At 33.4% G+C, this 19,183-nt stretch overlaps 1 protein-coding gene across 45 annotated transcripts in view; it reads left to right on the top strand.

The window, feature by feature from the left end:
- Window positions 1–19,183, top strand: part of ppip5k1b (diphosphoinositol pentakisphosphate kinase 1b) — an 84,920-nt gene that overhangs the window by 27,124 nt on the left and 38,613 nt on the right. For 33 of the 45 annotated variants that reach the window (XM_073943038.1, XM_073943046.1, XM_073943029.1 and 30 more), the window contains 8 exons: window positions 1,525–1,610; window positions 3,748–3,873; window positions 12,261–12,382; window positions 13,497–13,679; window positions 13,754–13,895; window positions 14,746–14,969; window positions 16,204–16,331; window positions 16,784–16,898. In XM_073943038.1, coding sequence (XP_073799139.1) covers window positions 1,525–1,610; window positions 3,748–3,873; window positions 12,261–12,382; window positions 13,497–13,679; window positions 13,754–13,895; window positions 14,746–14,969; window positions 16,204–16,331; window positions 16,784–16,898 — 1,126 coding nt within the window. Of the gene's footprint in view, window positions 1–1,524; window positions 1,611–3,747; window positions 3,874–12,260; window positions 12,383–13,496; window positions 13,680–13,753; window positions 13,896–14,745; window positions 14,970–16,203; window positions 16,332–16,774; window positions 16,899–19,183 lie in introns of all 45 variants that reach the window. The other 12 variants (XM_068219121.2, XM_073943028.1, XM_073943027.1 and 9 more) reach the window with 1 other exon arrangement.

A 19,183-nucleotide genomic window follows, 5' to 3' on the forward strand; every position in this document is an offset into this window, starting at 1 on the left:
CTAAAAAACAATGTTTTAAGGCATTGGGAACGGCGAGGGCACATTACAAACTGTGACATCTTCCTGAAATGTTTCCAACGATTTGTCATGTAATGTCTCTCCTCTTCAAGGAGGTCTCAGTACGCTTTTTTGGTCTGCTTTTGATGCGCACTCGAGTACGATTGCTACACTTACACCTGCCCCAAAAAAAAAAAGGACCAAGAAGGAAAACGAACTCTAGTGCGATTTAACCGAGCTAAGTAAGGCAGGTTTAAAAGCACCCTGCATAATATCAGACCCTGTCATTCACTAATTAGAAAACTCTGTGGAGACATGCACTTTGTCAAGCGTAGTTGTTGACAGGCCAGCGGTTGCAGGAATTGTGTTTCCCCTAATCTCTTTAATAATATAATTTCAGACTAGTATTGTTTGCAAATTCCAAATAGTGAAATCATATAACCAGCCAATGACTATAAAATACAACAATGTTTCACAGTCAGTTTAATAGTGCTGATATTGTTTTGAAGTCATTCCTACACGCTGTTTCAGACCCAATATTCAAAGTAACATTAGAGTGGGAACGTGTCACAAGATGTCACTGTTTAAAAATGAGTGAATGTGCGAATATAAATCAAACTTAAGCTCTGTAAATTTGTTTAGGCAGAAGAGCACTATTTACTTATGTTTAACTAAATAAAATTCTGACCAGAAAAAAGGAATGCTAAAAACAGAAATATCCTGTCATGTTTTTACATTACACTTACATTACCAAGACAACGAGTGACTTCAATTGTACTTGCTGATCCTTGTGCATCGCTTGTTTTCTTTTGTCTTTACCCTTGAACAACTAAATCATGGGTCTAAAACTTTATTCCTGGAGGGCCGCTGCTCTGCACAGTTTTGCTCCAACCCTAATCAAACACAGTCTGTTTTAAAATAGCAACGTGCCAACAATGTGCCTTAACACACCTCTTTTCTAGACCAAAACACCCATGAGTCCACAAAGTGGCGCAAATGGATTTGCTATTTAAACAACGTGGCGGAAAACTGCAAAATTAATGTTGCGTTATTCTGAAAATAGCATCACGTCGGGGCAAACCAGTCTTGTGCCTTTTTGCACACTGTCAATTTTGAACAATTGAATACGTCCTTCCTAAATAAGAGTATTACTTCAAGAAAAAAATTTACTGACCATAAACCTTTGACATATACATTGCGTAGATTTACTTAAAACATTACATACATCATTTATCCTTATTTCCCTACTCTCTGCTAAATTGTGCAACTTAAAAACGTGCCTCCAATGCCACGTTTTTCTTTTTCCTCCAAAAGCCTGTCATTCCTGGTATGGCCCAGATTAACCCCTGCCAGCTTTATGAAGGTCACTCAAACACATGTTTCCAGAAACATGGAGGCCACGAGCACCCGCTAGTGCTGTGAGGCCAGTGTTTTGTGCCATGTGTGTGTGTCTGTTGTTCAGAGGGAGAATGTTGATTAAGAGGGGCTGGTGTGTTTATGTCCCCGTCCTGTGTATTTGTCTTTCAGGTATGGACATTTCTCAGGGATCAATAGGAAGGTGCAGTTGACATATCTGCCAAATGGCCAGCCAAAAGCATCCAGCGAGGAAGAAGGTTTGTATTTAGAGAGCAGTCAAAGAATGTAAAAAAATAAATAAAAAATCAAAGGTCTAAACAAAGTTCAATTAGAGCTTGTTTTGAAAGTTTTGTCATATGATACAAAGATAAAAAAGGTTATTGAGACTTTTGAGGTTATTTTAGACAATTAAATTTTTACAGGTTATGTCACAAAGGTTTGATTAATGTGAATATATTACTGACAAAGATAATTCAGATTTGAGATTTATAAATATAGACTTGTAAGATATAAACTCAAAATGGCTAAAGAACAAAAAATCTGAATTGGTACTTTATTATTGACTTTTTTTCAGTTTTTTTCAGCAGATAAACCTTCTGCTTAGTTCCTGATTTATTAGGGGTTGCCACTGTGGAATGAACCACCAATTGCAATTATGTCTCACAATTCTGGCATTTATTTATTTATTTTTCCTAATTGCAAATTGCACAGTTTTTTATGCAGTTGTGGTTTGCAGTTACAGTGTTTTGATTTTCTTACAATTCTGACTTTATTTCTTACATTTCTGACTATATATTGCAATTCTGACTTTTCTACAATTCTGCATTTCAGAATTTTTACTTTTTTTTGTTTTTTCTTTAGGCTCTAATGCAATTCAGGCTTTGTTTTGCAAAATTATTTATTTATTATTTTCACAAATTTCCAGCTATTCTGTGTTTATTGCTCAATTTTGAGTTTATATTTAAAATTTCTGACTGTTTCATCAAGGATTGCAAGATAGAAGTCAGCATTCTAAGTGTATCTAACTCCAAATTGAAAGATATAAACTTGCATTTGAAATTGCAAGTTTCAGAGTCTTCAGAGTCACATGATCCTTCAGAAATCACTCTATTATTTATAATAATATTAATAACAATAATAATATAAATAATAATAATGGTAATAGAAATTATATTATATATATATATATATATATATATATATATATATATATATATATTATATATATATATATATATATATATATATATTATATATATATATATATATATATATATATATATATATATATATATATACACACACACATACATATACATATACATATATACAATTCTGGGAAAAAAGTCATGATTATAAATGTGTATCTTGAAATTATAAGGTGCAAACTAACAATTTTGAGAAATAAAGGCAGAATTGTGGGATAACAGTTATTATTACCTTTTTTATTTATAGTGAAAACAAGCTTGCCAAAACATCTAAATGTGAAAGCAGCGGATAAGCTTTTTGAATGACCATTGGCCAGTGGTGATGATATGGTAGAGGCTCTGACATGAAAATCTCTGGATTAGTTCTTTTGTTCTCCTGTCGAGGCCACACACATGTAAAAACATGAACCAGAGAGCTGCTTTGCAGTTAGCAAACCTTTTTCTCAGTGCCATCATTTGGTGAATTATTGTTGTTATGGAGAAGAAAATATAGCAGCGTACATTTTCATACTTGTATACTTTGTTTTCTCATTTTTAATACTTGTTTTCCTATTGAATGTATTTTAATATTTAACTAATTTCTATGATGAGTTTAAAGCTGAATGTTTCTGCATCGTCGCTCCATTTTTCACATCCTTTTACATAATTAACATCTGAAATTGGGGTGAAATGGTGGCTCAGTGGTTAGCACTGTTGCCTCACAGCAAAAAGTTTGCTGGTTTGAGTCCCGGCTGGGCCAGTTGGCATTTCTGTGTGGAATTTGCATGTTCTCCATGTGTTCGCATGGGTTTCCTCCGGTTGCTCCAGTTTCCCCAAAATCGAAATACATGCGGGATAGGTGAAAGATTGGTGTATGGGTGTTTCTCAGTTTTGGATTGCATCCGCTGTGTAAAACATATGCTGGATAAGTTGGTGGTTCATTCTGCTGTGACGACCTCTGATGAATAAAGGGGACTAAGTCGAAGGAAAATGAATGAATGAACATCTGAAATTACAAAACTGTTACTACGGTAACGATAATATTTTAATATTACAGTTTTATTATTATTTTAAATCATATAAATGCAGCCTTGGTGAGTAGAAGTGAGACCTGTAGTTATATTGAGGCTTTAATATGTGCATTTAAATCTTTTTTAACTTGAAGTGTGTCGCATTGCAGTTGTCTAACTTTTGCTCTCCTTTGCAGACACTCTGAAGGAGGGTCCGTCTCTGCTGCTGGTGTTGAAGTGGGGGGGTGAACTGACTCCAGCAGGCAGAGTTCAGGCAGAGGAGCTGGGCAGAGCTTTCCGCTGCATGTACCCTGGAGGACAAGGTATGACACTGCAGAAACACATGAGACAATAGACAGTGGCCCGAAAGAGTCTTGAATCTCGAGAATGAAGTCTTTTAGAAGTCTTTTGAAGTCTTCTCAATTAGAAGTAAGAAAACCCCCTGGTTTAATGTTTTGTAACTATTTCAGTGAGCTTTAAGTGTGAGTTTACTGTACATTTTTGGAACTTTAACTTTTCCTACTTGGTAAACAAAGATTATGGGTAACACTTTTTAATAACCACAAACTATGTTTTATTTTTTAAGCATTAACAAATATTTAATTCATTATTTGTTAAGCATTAACTCTATATTAATAGAGTAGAGGAACTATGACGTCAATTTGTATGCAAAAACCTTAATGCGAGTTAGCATTTTAGCAGTTCAAGTTCCCTCTTCCCAAAGTCAATGGGTTTTTTGAATGGGGTTTGAGTAAAATTGCTTAAATAAGGTTCGTGGCTAACACAAAGTCAATATACTTTCATGTTTTGTTCTACGACAAAAAGCACATCAGTTACAGCACAGTCTTGAGTTTTTAAATCGGTTATGCTTCTTTAAAAAGTCGGTTGCTATCAAGTTGCTAAATGGGACTACAGGCGGTATCGGGGACATTATACGTCATCTTGCTGATCTGGTCTGGAGCGCAGCTCGCTTGCGTTGGGCATTTGGATTTGTCTGTTATTTAAGTATTTTCATAATTAGTCTTTTATAGTTTGTAGTATTTTTCTAATTGGGAATTCAGATTGTGTGTAGATAATTCCTTTACTTGTAAAGGCTGTGGAGACAGATTCATTTGTTGATCATTTATTTTAATAAACAATATTATGAAGATACTGCTTACTAGTGCAGCCTTACTCTTTCCTGCTCTCAGTAATGCAAACATGTGAATAAATGTGTAAAAATACATCCATGTTAACTGTTATTTTCACGTGATCAAGTGATTTTTCATCTTTTTTTTCATCATCTGAACACATTTAACTCGGTCATAACTGCAGTATTTACACTCCTCCATAAAATGTATGGTAGATATGACTGTATGGGCTGCTTTTCACTGTACTTCGTGACAAAAAAGGAATATTGATTGTTGCTCTCTGTCCATGATGGTACTTGCAGGCATTTGATAGACTTGTCCCTTACGTTTCATTTCTGTCGTCTGTTAAGGTAAGCGGGCTGTGTTGACGCGAGCGATACACTTATTTAAATATGTCTGATGATATTACTATGTTGGCAGATTTATACATACAGTTTTAAAACTTATAGAACAACCGTAAACAAAAACAAATGTATTTCCCACGTAAAAACAATCCAAAAGGCACATAGGTCTATTAGCCTAGGCACATAGGCCGATTAGCCTAGAAAGTGGTGTCATAGTTCCTCCACTCTATAGATGTGTTTATAAGTGTTTATAAGTACTGCAAATGTTGTTTTCTTGATTTATAAACACATGTATAATGTGCTGAATGATTCATACTTTGTTACTGATTCATTTTTCATTAGTAAATTAAGCATTGCATTATTTACAATGCCAAAACCAATCATTTAAGAATAGTTGGTGTTTTTTTTTAAATCATTTAGTATGTGTACTATTCAAATTAACATTTATATAGCTTATTATTTAATCATATATTGATAGTTACATTTTATGTTACTATGTATGCTTTGTAAATTCCTTATAAATGACAATTAAAGGCTTCCTATCAAATGAACAGTAAAACTTTGCAAACTTATCTAAAAAATAACATTACTGTAAAGTTTAAATGGTACTGAATAACAAGTATGTCAAAATATAACATCAAATTGGATAAAACTACAACAGAATAATAATTTAACAATACATTGTTATGCAACATTTCAATGTATTGTTCAATGTACAGTAATGTTTGAGCTGCACAGTATTTTTATTTTAGGGAAGATTACAAAGATTTATTTTTCATTTGATTCAGTTTCATTTGTGTATCTTGAAATGAATAGAAATTAAGTAAGTCATTTTCTTTTTTCCTGTTTGAAATATAACTGAGCTCTTAATTGTCATTTGCAAAGATTTTTTAACATTCATGATAAAAGATGGAATTAGGGAATTAATATGATAAAGTATACTATATTTATGTATTATTATGCATATACATGTTTGTGTGTTTATTTTAAATAATTATAAAAGTAATAAGAAAAAATAATCGATACACTTGTGTACATAATGTAATGTAATGTATTATATAATATGTAATGCAATGTAAAATAAGTCAGTTAAAATTCAATGTTTAATATAATAATATCATATTTTATTAAACATTATAAATTAAATTATTATAAAAATATTATAAGTTAAATATATTATTACTGATTATATATAATAGTGTAGCACATCTATATAATAGATTATTACATCATGGTATTTGTAACGAAAATCGGTTTATATAGTATTACATTTAACTTTAGTCATTTAGCAGACACTTTTGTCTAAAGCAACTGACAAGTAAAGAGGCATTCAGTAATTCAGCTAGAAGAGGCAATAAACACAAGAAGAGCTAATTATACAAAGCAACTTTTAGTGCTCAAAAAATTAAGCTCTAGAGTAAGGTGGGGGGAGTTTTTTATATAGAGCGAAGAGTGTTTCTACAGGTGCTTTGTCAAGCCCACTCACCTGTATAAAGCACACTTCATAAATGCACAATGTTTTTTTTAAAGAGATATATGGAGTGATTGTATAAAAGTAAGTAATGCACTTGTGCAAAACCGGTGCAAGTGTTAGTGAAAGTATTAGAGGGATAAAAAAGTGTGTTTTCTATAGATGGTTTGTCAAGCGCACTCACCTGGGGCAGTATGTGAGGCACACTCAAAATTGCGTAATTTATTGAGGTTGTCATGTGGTGTGGTGGGAGGGGGAACATATAATATTTAACTATAATAAAGGATCGGTTTATTATACTTTATATATTGCTAATCTTTTCTGCAATAAGTTCAGTATTATAAATAATATCAGAGGTCGCAGAAGACTTTCTCATTGTCTGTCATTTTGATGGAGAGGGTTGTAAAATTTCCGTCATAACCTATTATTGATCGTTATTTAATTTGCTGACTTTCTGATCACTTTTTTCATTCATATTTTAATAATGAACTTGCACGAGGAGCATATACGTTAAATTATTCATTTATTTATTTGACAAATGAACAAAAACTCCTATCTGCCTTAACTTATTTCTTCCTCCTGCGTCGACCTGAACTGGGTGCTTGCCAGTGCGAAATCAAACGCATCAAAGGAGACTGATGCAGAGGCAGTTGTCATTAAATTCTGTGTCTTTGCCTCGGAAAGTCGACTTCTCGCCAGCGTTTTGTAGTTAAAAAACATTTCTGCTAAGGCTGTGATCAGAATTAAGTTCGCTGGATTCTCTGAATGTGGGATTTCCCGATCCTGCAAGCACTCATTTCACCGGGAAAAAATACTACAGCACGCGCTCCTTTTGTATCAGGGGTGCAGCTGCACCCCTCTGAGTCTGGTAGTGCTCACAACGCACTCCAACCCACTCCAGATAGCAAAATACACTTGGGCCAGTTCCGGCTGGATTCTCGCCTGCCGGAGACTTACCCCTCGCCCCAATGTCGGCTGCCATACTTGGACCGGATGCCTGTGGACTCACTGCCCGATTCCGGCCCGAGTCAATTGGGCCAGATGTGGCAGCCATAAGCGAGCTGATGCTGCCGCATCCGAGCCAGAATCGGCCCGCGAGTAATGTTCGCTGCAGCCAGGAACTGGCACGACTCTGTCTTCATATACCTGTAGCTTTATATAAAACCTTTTGATATTACATTGGTATTTGATAAATGGTATTAAAACCATTTGAGTTGATATAACAGCGAACACAGGCTATAATGTAAACACAAAGTGTAGGCACTGCGTTTAAACTTTGAATAAAATGCAAACAGCATACATATCCTAAAATAAAACAAAAATAATCAAACAAAGGACAAAATAAATAATAACAATAAACCTGACCTCCTTGCTCCTGCTTAATTGGATTGTATTTTTGCCTGTATGTTCTTCATCGCCCACTGCATCACTTCCTCTTTTTCACCTTTATTATTAATATCACCACTATTTGGCCGTTTAAAGAAACTTCTCACACTCAGCTGCTGTGACATTTTTGCAACTGTACCAAGCGGTGACAAAGAGGAGACAAAACAAGGGCAATCGCCATCAGCTTTAAAATGACGGATCACATCCAGATTTTTTTTGTCACAGCTGAAAGAAAATCTGTCAATGACGAAAAATATTCGGTTAACGCGACCTCTAAATAATATATATATATATATATATATATATATATATATATATATATATATATATATATATATATATATATATATATATAACAAATATTATAAGATATTATATTTTAAATTATTTACATCTTGTAGTTCCTTTAATATTTCTTGGAGATGAACCCAATAAATGAAACCAATTTATGTAGTTTGCAGAAACAGTAGTTTCAGAAACTTTTTTTTTCTTAAGGCCATGACAAATTGCTGTGACGACTTGACAAGATATTGTGTCAGACTCTGTGTTTGTTTTTAGATCACGGGGCAATGAAACAGATTTGCAGTCATTGCTCAGGGCAGGAAACCTGTTTCTCCTGCTTGTTTTGTGGGCTTGGCTTACAAAGGCTTGTTCCAGCATGAATGAATGCTTTCTTTACCTCAAATAACTCCTTTTAGCACACCAGCACAAAATACTACTTTATGGTGTGGATTTTTTTTTACCTGAAAGTTCAGTTTCTTCCCCCTGGACCTCCAACCTGAGGCCGTATTTGCAGCTAATTGGTTGTACCTCATTAAATGTCAAAGTTCACAGACCAAACCATCGTCTGTAGTGGTTAATGTGCTGTTCTTTTACCTTGAATTGTGAACTATAGACAGCTGCAGGTCCCTCGGCTGTGAGTCTCCTATTGAATGTGGTAAGAAGAGCTGTTTTTTTAATGCGTGCCCTTGATATTGGATGAATTCGTCATCTGCCCCATTCATCATTTAATTCATTAACGTCCATTACATTAAACTAATCTGATGAGTGGGCCGTCACTGGAACATTCCATGCTTTGCTTTTTTTTGCGGAAGATTCCATGATATGAACATTAAACAGAGGTTTTTGCTTAGTAGGATATAAGTTTAGCAAATTTGTTTACTGTTGTTTTGTTAGTTTAGTATGGATAGACTTTTTACAATTGATTGGTCTGCAATGTTTCTATCTATTATTGGGTTATATCAGTATAATATTTTCTAACACTATTATCATATTTTGAACAACCTGTTAATGACATCCTATTAGCATGCTAGCATTAGTGTCACACCATGTCAAAATATGATTGGTTGTTTTTTTTTGTGTCAAACATATCTGATATCTTGTCTAAATAAGTCACAAACAATAGATAAAATTTGAGTTAAAATTAGGGGTGCACCGATACCATTTTTTGGAACCGATCCGACCTAAATTCTGTGTATCGACTAATACAGATCCGATCTTGGTGTACTCTGTGTTTTTTTTTTTTTACATAATACAGTCTCTATAGTTCTGTTGATAAGCTTAAATAATATATCTTCTTCAGTAAAAAATAACAGACCTACAGGCCTACTGTTTGTGACATGATAACAAAAACATGATGCTTGCTGTAAACTAGTTACATTATTTGAGCATTTGTTATGACATTGATTTTTTAAATTTTTTTTTATTGATTTTTCTATGAAATCTGAAGTAGGCTACCGCTATTGACCCTAATTGTTGGTAAAATAACCAGCCTTTTAGCAAAGCCTGATATTTTCCTGCAGGTTTGATGCAGAGAAAACTGTCTGAGGCCAGTTTTACTAAATAAACATTCCCTCGCCTAAACTCGCAGCGAGTGAGATGGAGAAAATGAAAGCACATCAGCACCAAGGAAAAATCAGATACTCAAGACATAATCTTTAAAATAATGACTTCTATTAAACATTTAGCAAATATATGACAGGTTTGTGAAACAGCAATTACATTAGAGCATTAAATAAATTCTTTTTTTAGATTTTGTATCAAAATCGGACTCTGATGGCAACTCTGCCTCTACAGTTGAGTAAAACTCTCTGTGGTTTATCATAAACTTTTCATCGATCATTTTCCTGCGATTGACGGCAAAGAACGAGCGCAGACGTGTCTGATTGACAAGCAGCACCTACTGTACATGTGACATGTCAAAATGCCAAATAGGATGAATCTGTGCCGCATTTTCTAAACGTACTATCTGTATTTAGCTGTTGGCTTGTACGGTGACTCTAAACTATCAAAACACCTCTGATAAAGGCTTTTTCGGACATGACATATTTGTCCATGTGTACATCACTGTAACATGTTTTATTCATGAGGGTTTCAGTTCTTAGCTCTTTCATTTTCATCTTATTTAAATATATTTATCTTGCTTGTTAATTAAATACCATTTTGTTATTTAAACTATTATTTTTATGCAACAATCAACTTGCATGTTAATTTGCTATGAAGAAAAGGAAATAATTTTTTGCATGCTAATTTATGTGAAATCGTGAATATAGGTCTATAATCACCTTGTAATTTTGAAGCTATAGCTTTTTTGCTTTGTGTATAGGCTATTCAGTTCATAAGAGCAGTTCAATCTTTTATGAAGTTTGCTGTATAAAAATATAACAATTTAAAATATTTATGATTATCGGCCTATACATATCGGCTATCGGTCTCCAAGTCTGAAGAATTATCGGTTATCGGTATCGGCCAAAAAATCCATATCGGTGCATCCCTATCAAAAACCAAAAAAAAAAAAAGAGACTCAAAAGAGTTTTAAAGAGACTCAAACTTAATAAATAAAATGTTACAAAGTGTGTGCAATGATAAAGTGTAAACGCTGAACAATCAAAGCAAACTTAATTATTAAATCTGAGCTTTCAAGTAAAGGATTATTCAAATACATGCTGCAACAGTACAAATTGTGATGTTAAATGACTACATTACCTCCTATACTGAAAAATCTTTCAGATGGGTCGCTAGTGGCTGGGATGCACAGGAAAAGAAGCCAAAAAGCCATTCTACATTGTTTTTTATTTACAATCTTTACTTCACTGCTACTGTTGTTATTCTGACCTAAGGTGGCAAAACCCACATGTTCACATTTTGCGTCTAAAAGCATTTGAAAAGTGCGAGCACGTTGAAAAGCTCTGCAGTGTTTGGGTGTTCTGTGTTTGTCTAAGTCTGCCACTATTACAAAAATATGTATGTTGCATGCAAAGTGTGAAGCCGATTGGTTAATTTTACTTGCATGAATCGCGGTGCACACACGTTATTCTAAAATGTTTTCAACTAGGTTGCCACTTGCGCCTCCATTGGAAAAACCCTAAGCATATTGGCATTTCTTCCAAGGCGTGCACTCAGCAGGTACATTTTAATAAAGCTATAGCTCTTCATACCGAAGTTTCATACTTAACTTTTTTTTAATCGTTATTGACAATAGTGTTCGGTTGATTACTATCAATATTGTTTTATTAGCCCAGCCCTACTCATAATTGACAAAAAGTTTAAGTTGATGAAGAATTACAAAAATGAAGATGAGACCATTATCATTTAAAAAGTAAGTTGTTGAAATTACAATGAAAATTAAGATACAATGGTGTGGCGTAAAAAGAGGGTTTAAACATGATGTCATATAATGTGACATGCATGAACAGACCAAAAATAAAAATAGGTTAGTTCAGGTAGTTCTCTCAGATGGACATTCTGGAATCTCAAATCAGACTTTTGTTTGCTCGTTGTTGGAGTGCAGTGTAATGCTCTTGTAAGAAGCTCCTAAGCCCATGTTGCCAGAGTGTGGCTGAATTGAAATGCTTGAAATTGAGTTTTGAATTTTGCAGAAAAGGGGTGAAGGGGTTAAAATTTGCTGTTCACTTACGCCATCCTAGATGTAGGTGACTTTTTCTTTTCTTCAGTAGAAGCTGAAACTGTGATCCTTTGTGATTTCATAAAAATGCAAGTCAAAAAAACACCTATAGGCAAAACAAATTGAATACCTGTGTCCTCCCTGTGATCCACTGAGAAAGGAAAATGACTGTCTGTGCCAAAAAGAAACATTATTTACAAAATTTTTACTTTTCCTGGTATGGAGCTCAGGCTTTGGGGTATTAATTTTGTTTTTGCCTGTATGTGACTCTCAAATTCCCAGTAGCCGTTGACTTGTATTTTATAAATCACCAAAGACCAAGGTTTTAGTAAAAGCCTTATTGTTCAACTGATGAGAAAAGATGCCCTGAGGGCGAATAAATGAATAGCAAATGTTTATTTTTGTGTGAACTGTTCTGGACTGTAAATTTGTTTTCTTTCGCTGTTTTAAGTTCCACTTGTCTGTGTCTATGCAGGTGATTATGCAGGTTTCCCTGGTTGTGGTCTTCTGCGTTTACACAGCACTTACCGCCATGACCTCAAAATTTATGCCTCGGATGAGGGTCGTGTGCAGATGACGGCGGCGGCGTTCGCAAAGGTTTGTTTGGGTTTTGTCTACAAGAGGATGTTGGTACATAATGTATTTATTGTAGATGAGGGTGAACTGTTGTTGTTCAAAATACTGTATGTGACAACTACTGAAAATTACAATGTTTAACTTAATTTTATTGGTTTCTGTTTATTTATTTATTATCTATAGTAGTATTAAATTTTGTAGTTGTGTATTTATAAATGTGGGTTGTTTGTTTACTTTTTAAAATATATATAATTTTGTTTATTTATTGTTTTATAAATGAATGTGTATTCATTTTCATTTTATTTTTTTATTTATTTCAAATATTTCATATTTATTTTGTATCGGTTTATTTTGTTTATTTTTTTTTACTTTTTATTTCATTTTATTTGCTGGTTTGGACTTTGTAACAGTTTTTTTACCGAACAACAAAATATTTTTGTTGCACAAACTATGTATTAGTTTTAATAAATGCATAATACTTCAGATTTTTCCATGATTGAATTGGGTTTATTTACTTATTTATGGGTTTTATTTGTTTTGTTTTAAATTTTTATTGTTTGATTTATTGTTTTTTTATTATTATTATTAATTGCACTTACACTTTAATGCTGTTTGTACTAAAAAAAAAAATTTTTGTTGTATATAAATGATCTGTTATTATTACAAATGATTATTTTCAAAATCCACATTAGATTAAATGATAGCTTTATTTATTTAAAAGTGTTTAATTTTTTGTTTTGTTTTTTGTTTTTTTTATATTTTATATATTTGTTTTCTTTTTTTGCAATTTTTGTTTTTATTATTGATTGAATTTTCATCATTTATATTATTTATTTATTTATTTTATTATTTATTTTTATTTTTATCATTTATTTATATTCTTTTTATTTTTTATTATATTTTTATTATTCGATTATTTTTATAAAATGTATGTTTTCTAAAAGTCTTTAAATGAAAGATTTTGTTTATTTTAATATTTATGAATATTGATATATTGATAATATTTATTAATATTTATGATTTTTTTTTTTTCTATTAGCGTTTATGTTGTTGTTTTTTATTATTGATTAATTTATTTTTGATAATTTGATTTATTATATTTAACATTATTTTTTTTCTGCATGGCTGTGTTCAGGGTCTGTTAGCTCTAGAAGGAGAGTTGACCCCTATCCTGGTTCAGATGGTGAAGAGTGCCAACATGAACGGGCTTCTGGACAGTGACAGCGACTCACTCACCGACTGTCAGCAGAGAGTCAAAGCTCGGCTACATGAGATCATGCAGAAGAGCAAAGACTTCAATGACGATGACTACAGCAAGGTGAAGCCACTGCCTGTTTAACTCCTAATCTCAGATTAACTAAATCGATGTTAAATGTGTGCCGTGTCTTTCAGTTGGCTCCGACAGGCAGCCCGTCTCTGGTGAACTCAATGGGGATCATCATCAATCCCGTCAGGACCTGTGATCAAGTTCACACCCTCATTAAAAGCCTCACTCAGCAGATCTGCAGAAGACTGGAAGACCCCAAATCTGCTGGTCGGTGCCTATTTTAAGTGTTGCAGGCAGTGTACATTTGAAGTCAGGATTTTTAGCCCACCTAAATTATTAGTCCCCTGTAAAGTTTTTCCAAAGAAGATCTTTTCTAAACATAATAGTTTAAGGAACTAATTTCTAATGACTGATTTCTTTTATATTTGCCATGATGACAGTAAATAATATTTTACTAGATATTTTTCAAGCTTAAAGTGTAATAGGCTTAACTAGGCTTAAAGGCTTAACTAGATTATTTAGGTTGGTTTATTTTGTAAACAATGGATAATCTATGTAAAATATGCATAAATAGCATATGTTCACACACACACACACACACACACACACACACACACACACACACACACACACACACACATATATATATATATATATATATATATATATATATATATATATGTATGTGTGTGTGTGTGTGTGTATATATATATATGTGTATGTATGTATGTATGCTAAATATCTGATTCTGAATTACAAATTTGGACTGATAATTAATGAGTTCATTTAATATATTATAATTATAATAATTCTAAAACAATATATAAGTTTATTATTTTAGTAGTATTTAAAAATACATTTTTCTCTTTCTTTATTTAATAATATAATATTCTTCTATTCGTTCGTTCGTTCGTTCGTTCGTCCGTTCATTCGTTCATTTATTCATTCATTCATTCGTTCATTCATTTAAATCTGTTATGTTATTGTTGCTGTTTAAACTTAGACCAGATTTCTGCAACTTTTGTTACACCGAATGACCCCAGAATGTGTGTTCAGTAAATCTTGGTAAAAACATATGATTTGTTGTATGTGTAATGTTAATGTGTGTCATTGTCAGACCTGCAGTTGTACCACAGTGAGTCTCTGGAGCTCATGCTGCAGCGCTGGTCTAAACTGGAGCGGGATTTCCGAATGAAGAACGGCCGCTACGACATTAGCAAGATCCCAGACATCTACGATTGCGTGAAATACGACACGCAGCACAACAGCTCTCTTGCTCTGGAGGACACCCTGGAGCTCTTCCATCTGTCCAAAGCGCTGGCAGACATCATCATCCCACAGGTAAAGGAGACCATGACCATGGCGAATTACATCCCTTTTATTACTTTACCTTTGGTTTGGAGGTACACCAATCAACTGGTTGAAAATATAAATCGTTTGATACTTCTGTGATTGCATGATGTTTTCAAAATTAAAGATGCTGCATAAAATGAAATGTTTGTAGATCATTAAGAAACATGCTAGCTACGTGAACATACTTTTTATTTATCTGAAAAGCAATACGGAGTTTGGTTATTCACTGCAAAAATTGCTTAATATCTAAATGTCTAAATATCTAAATATTCTTAAATCAAGAAGCATTTTCCAGACAAGCAAAAAATATTGGCTTGTGTTGAGAAATAACATTTCAAAATGAAGTGAGTATTTCCTTAAAACAAGCTAAATAATCTGGCAATGGGGTAAGCAAATAAATCTTGTTTTTTGTTTTTGACATAATTTTTTTGCCTCGCCCATTGGCAGATTATTTTGCTTTTATTAAGCAAACACTCACTCTATTTTGGCATATTATCATTTCAAGACAATATGTTTTGCTTGTCTAGAAAATGCCTCTTAATTTAGGATTTTTTAAATATTTGGACTAGAAACAAGACAAATATTCTTAGTATTCTTAGTAGAAACAAGACATATATTCAAGACAAATATTCTTCAATCTGGCAACCTCCATGTAAAAAAACACCCCCTCCAATATTTTGAATTTGAACTGCAATAACTAGTTTAGCCAAAGGGAATCCTGCTTACTTCACCTTTAAACAATACGATTGTACAAATAAAACTTTTGTGTTTTGGTAGTTTTCATTGTAGCTCATGTTTATGCAATCACTTGGAGTTTTACATGCTTTGAAAAAAATGAGCAGGAAGTTGATCGGTTTTTGTTAAATTTTACAAATCATTATGAATTCATCAATACAGATCATTATGTTTTTATTTTGAACTTTAATTTCAATTACTACCTGCCCAAGCTAATATCTGTACTACCTTTGTTTGGATCAAGTGCAGTTGTTGCCTTTAATATGAAATCAATGCAGATTCAGCACGCATGAACATACATGTATAGATTTAATTAAAAAAAAAAAATTCTTGCTTTTTTTTTTTAAATGGATCAATTTGCTTATAAAACATTGGCTATTGGAATCGGCGATGAAAAATCAGGATTAATTTTTTATATATATATATATATTTTTTTTTTTTTTTAACTAGTTTTTGTTATCTGCATATACACTCATGTTGTTTTCAGGAGTATGGAATCACTAAAGCAGAGAAGCTGGACATCGCTAGTGCCTACTGTCTGCCGCTGGTCAAGAAGATTCAGCTGGATCTTCAGAGGACTCACGAGGATGAGGCCGTCAACAAGCTGCACCCACTGTGAGTCTCTGTACTGGCGAGCACAGTCAATCTCAATCACTGTGCACTTTATACATCCTCTGAAGTTCTTTAGTTTATTATTTCCTGTAGGTTTACAGATACATGCATACTATACAAACCGATGGTAGCAACAACTTTTTGGCAGTTGTCTAATTGAGCCAGGGTTCGCTTTTTTAGGTGTCTATGTTTTGATAAAATGTATATACAGTATATTCATTCAATAGACAAAACAGCATGTGCATAATTTAATTTTTTTTAAAGAAAATGATCAGCCTTCTATTTAACCATTCATATTTATTGAACATATTGGGCATCTTGCTATAAGTTTGAAGTAGTTTGGCTTTAGCTAACTATACAGATTTGTGGCACACACACTGTTGTAGAAGCCATGTTGTGTCTTTCAGAACCTGTGAGTGATCAGGTTGTGTTTTTCATCTCTCCTGGTGGTTCAGGTACTCGCGGGGTGTGATGTCTCCGGGTCGACACGTTCGAACCCGGCTCTACTTCACCAGCGAGAGCCATGTGCACTCTCTGCTCAACATCTTTCGCTACGGAGGCCTGCTAAACGTGAGTCTGCTAATATCATACATGTTTTACTATTCATTAATGTTCTCTCTCTATATATATATATATATAGAAATAGCATAAAAACACCCATTTTAAAAACACAGCCCAAAGTGAAATTAAACAGCTGATGCAGAGTTTGCAATAGCAAATGTCAAAACCCGCTAGATGTACCTAAAGAATAACATGTTGGGTTCACAACAAATGTGGGGAGAACGCAGAACACGTCTGTTATGCTTGGAGGTGACAACGAGGGTCAGATCCAAATGCAGCTTTTATTAGAATGGTCAGGCAGGCAAGGTTCAAACAGTGATAGAGGCAAACATGAAGTTAATCCTCCAAAGAGTATTCGGTATAACAGGTAAATGGTTGAGTTTGGCATCAAAACAAACATAAACATTATAAATGTACAAGGATAAAACACTGCAAGACTAAACAGGGAAACGCTTGGTAGTGCTTACTACAGGGAAACAGGACTCTGTCCCACTTTATATTAAGTGTCCTTAACTACTATGTACTTGCATCAAAAAATAAATACAATGTACTTACCGTGTTCATAATGTATTTGAGAACACTTGTGGTGCTCTTGAGTTGGGATAGGGGTAGGGTTAAGGACAGGTTTGGTGGTATGGGTAAGTTTAAGTGTGGGTTAAGGTGTAAGGGATGGTCAGCAGTGTATTTACAAATGTAATTACATAACTTAATTACATATGTATTTACATACAGGTATTTAATCAAGCATAAGAAAATACATGTATTTACACAATAAGTACATTGTAACAAATTATTATTTTGGTATAAGTACAAAGTAGTTAGGGTCACTTAATATAAAGTGGGAGTCAAGACTCAATAAAGATGTGTGTGTAAGTGTTGGGTATATAGTCCATGTAATTAGTCATGACCAGGGCCAGACGGAATTTGCGGATGTTTTTTGCTATTTCTGCAGAGAATTTTGGTAAAATTCTGCGGAACTATTTTGGGAGTATCCAGCGGAGTATCATAACTAAAACATAATAAATGAAATAAAAAGTAATAAATTACTGAATAAAAACTGTATACATTCAGATTTATACATTTACTGAAGTAAATAAACAGAATTAATGATGGGCTAAAAATCTGCAGAAATCTGCGGAAAATCTGCGGAATTCTGTACGCGCAGATTCCGTGTGGGCCTAGTCATGACAAGCTTCAGCTGTGTATGTGTAATCAAGAGGTGGCCTGAAACTGGTGTGTGACTGCAGGGCATGTTGGGAGATGTAGCTCGATTCAGTGGCAGATGTGATGTGTAGAGTGCCCTCTAGTGTGTCTGGTCTTTCACTCTAGTTTACTCCATGGATGTTTTTTGCATTACACAAAATGTCTGCTCAAGTTGAATTTTTCAACCTTGCACTGAGTGTGTTCATGGCAAATGCATCATGTGCATTCTAAATCATTTGCACCGCTGTACAGAAATTCATATCTTTTCTCACATGAATTGTTTTAAGAAGCTTTTTAAGAAACATATTTTTAGCAAAGCATTTCATTTGGGATCATCACTGTCACTTTTATGCAATTTGTAAAATTTTTGCTTATTTATTGATTTTTTTGTTTTTTTATTTATTGCATTGTGACTTCTGGCTTATTACCAAGATTTTATGCAAGCTTCTAATTCTCTGCATTTTTATTAGTTATTTTATATGAGTTTATAAACTTGAGTTTAAGAAAACTATAATTTATTATTATTGTTGTTGTTATTATTATTTGAAATGTAATGTACTCATGTGAGTATTTAAATTTGCATTGCTGTGAACACAGCATTACGCAGCATCATCTGCATATTTGTTGTGTTGTTTATTGGTGTTATTGATTGTAATTTGCTTACTTGTTTCTGACTGATTGTTCACTCATCTTCATAAACTCTTATATGAGAGGCTAGCCATGTCTTTTGTAGAAATAAAATTGGAATTAAGAATTGTGAATTTTATAAGGCTACATGGAGTAATTTATTAGAATGTAACATGGACAAACATAAAAACAACAAGCACTTTATTTATATATTATATATATTTTTTAATTGACAGTGACAATCTAAACATCTGTCCTGACTGGACCAATTGTAAAAATCCTTAACATTTAGGCAGACCAATGAAGAAATTGAGATATGCATAAATATTCTATTTATTTATTTTTTTAATTCTGTGGCTGTTTCCAAAGCTATCAAATATGGATATTTCCTCAAAGTAAGATATTTTATTGAAGTTAGAAATTCCAGTATTGTGACAGCACTCGTTTTATCTAATACATGTCTG

The sequence above is a fragment of the Danio rerio genome, chromosome 25 (assembly GCF_049306965.1).
Source record: "Danio rerio strain Tuebingen ecotype United States chromosome 25, GRCz12tu, whole genome shotgun sequence".
NCBI classification, from domain to species: domain Eukaryota; kingdom Metazoa; phylum Chordata; class Actinopteri; order Cypriniformes; family Danionidae; genus Danio; species Danio rerio.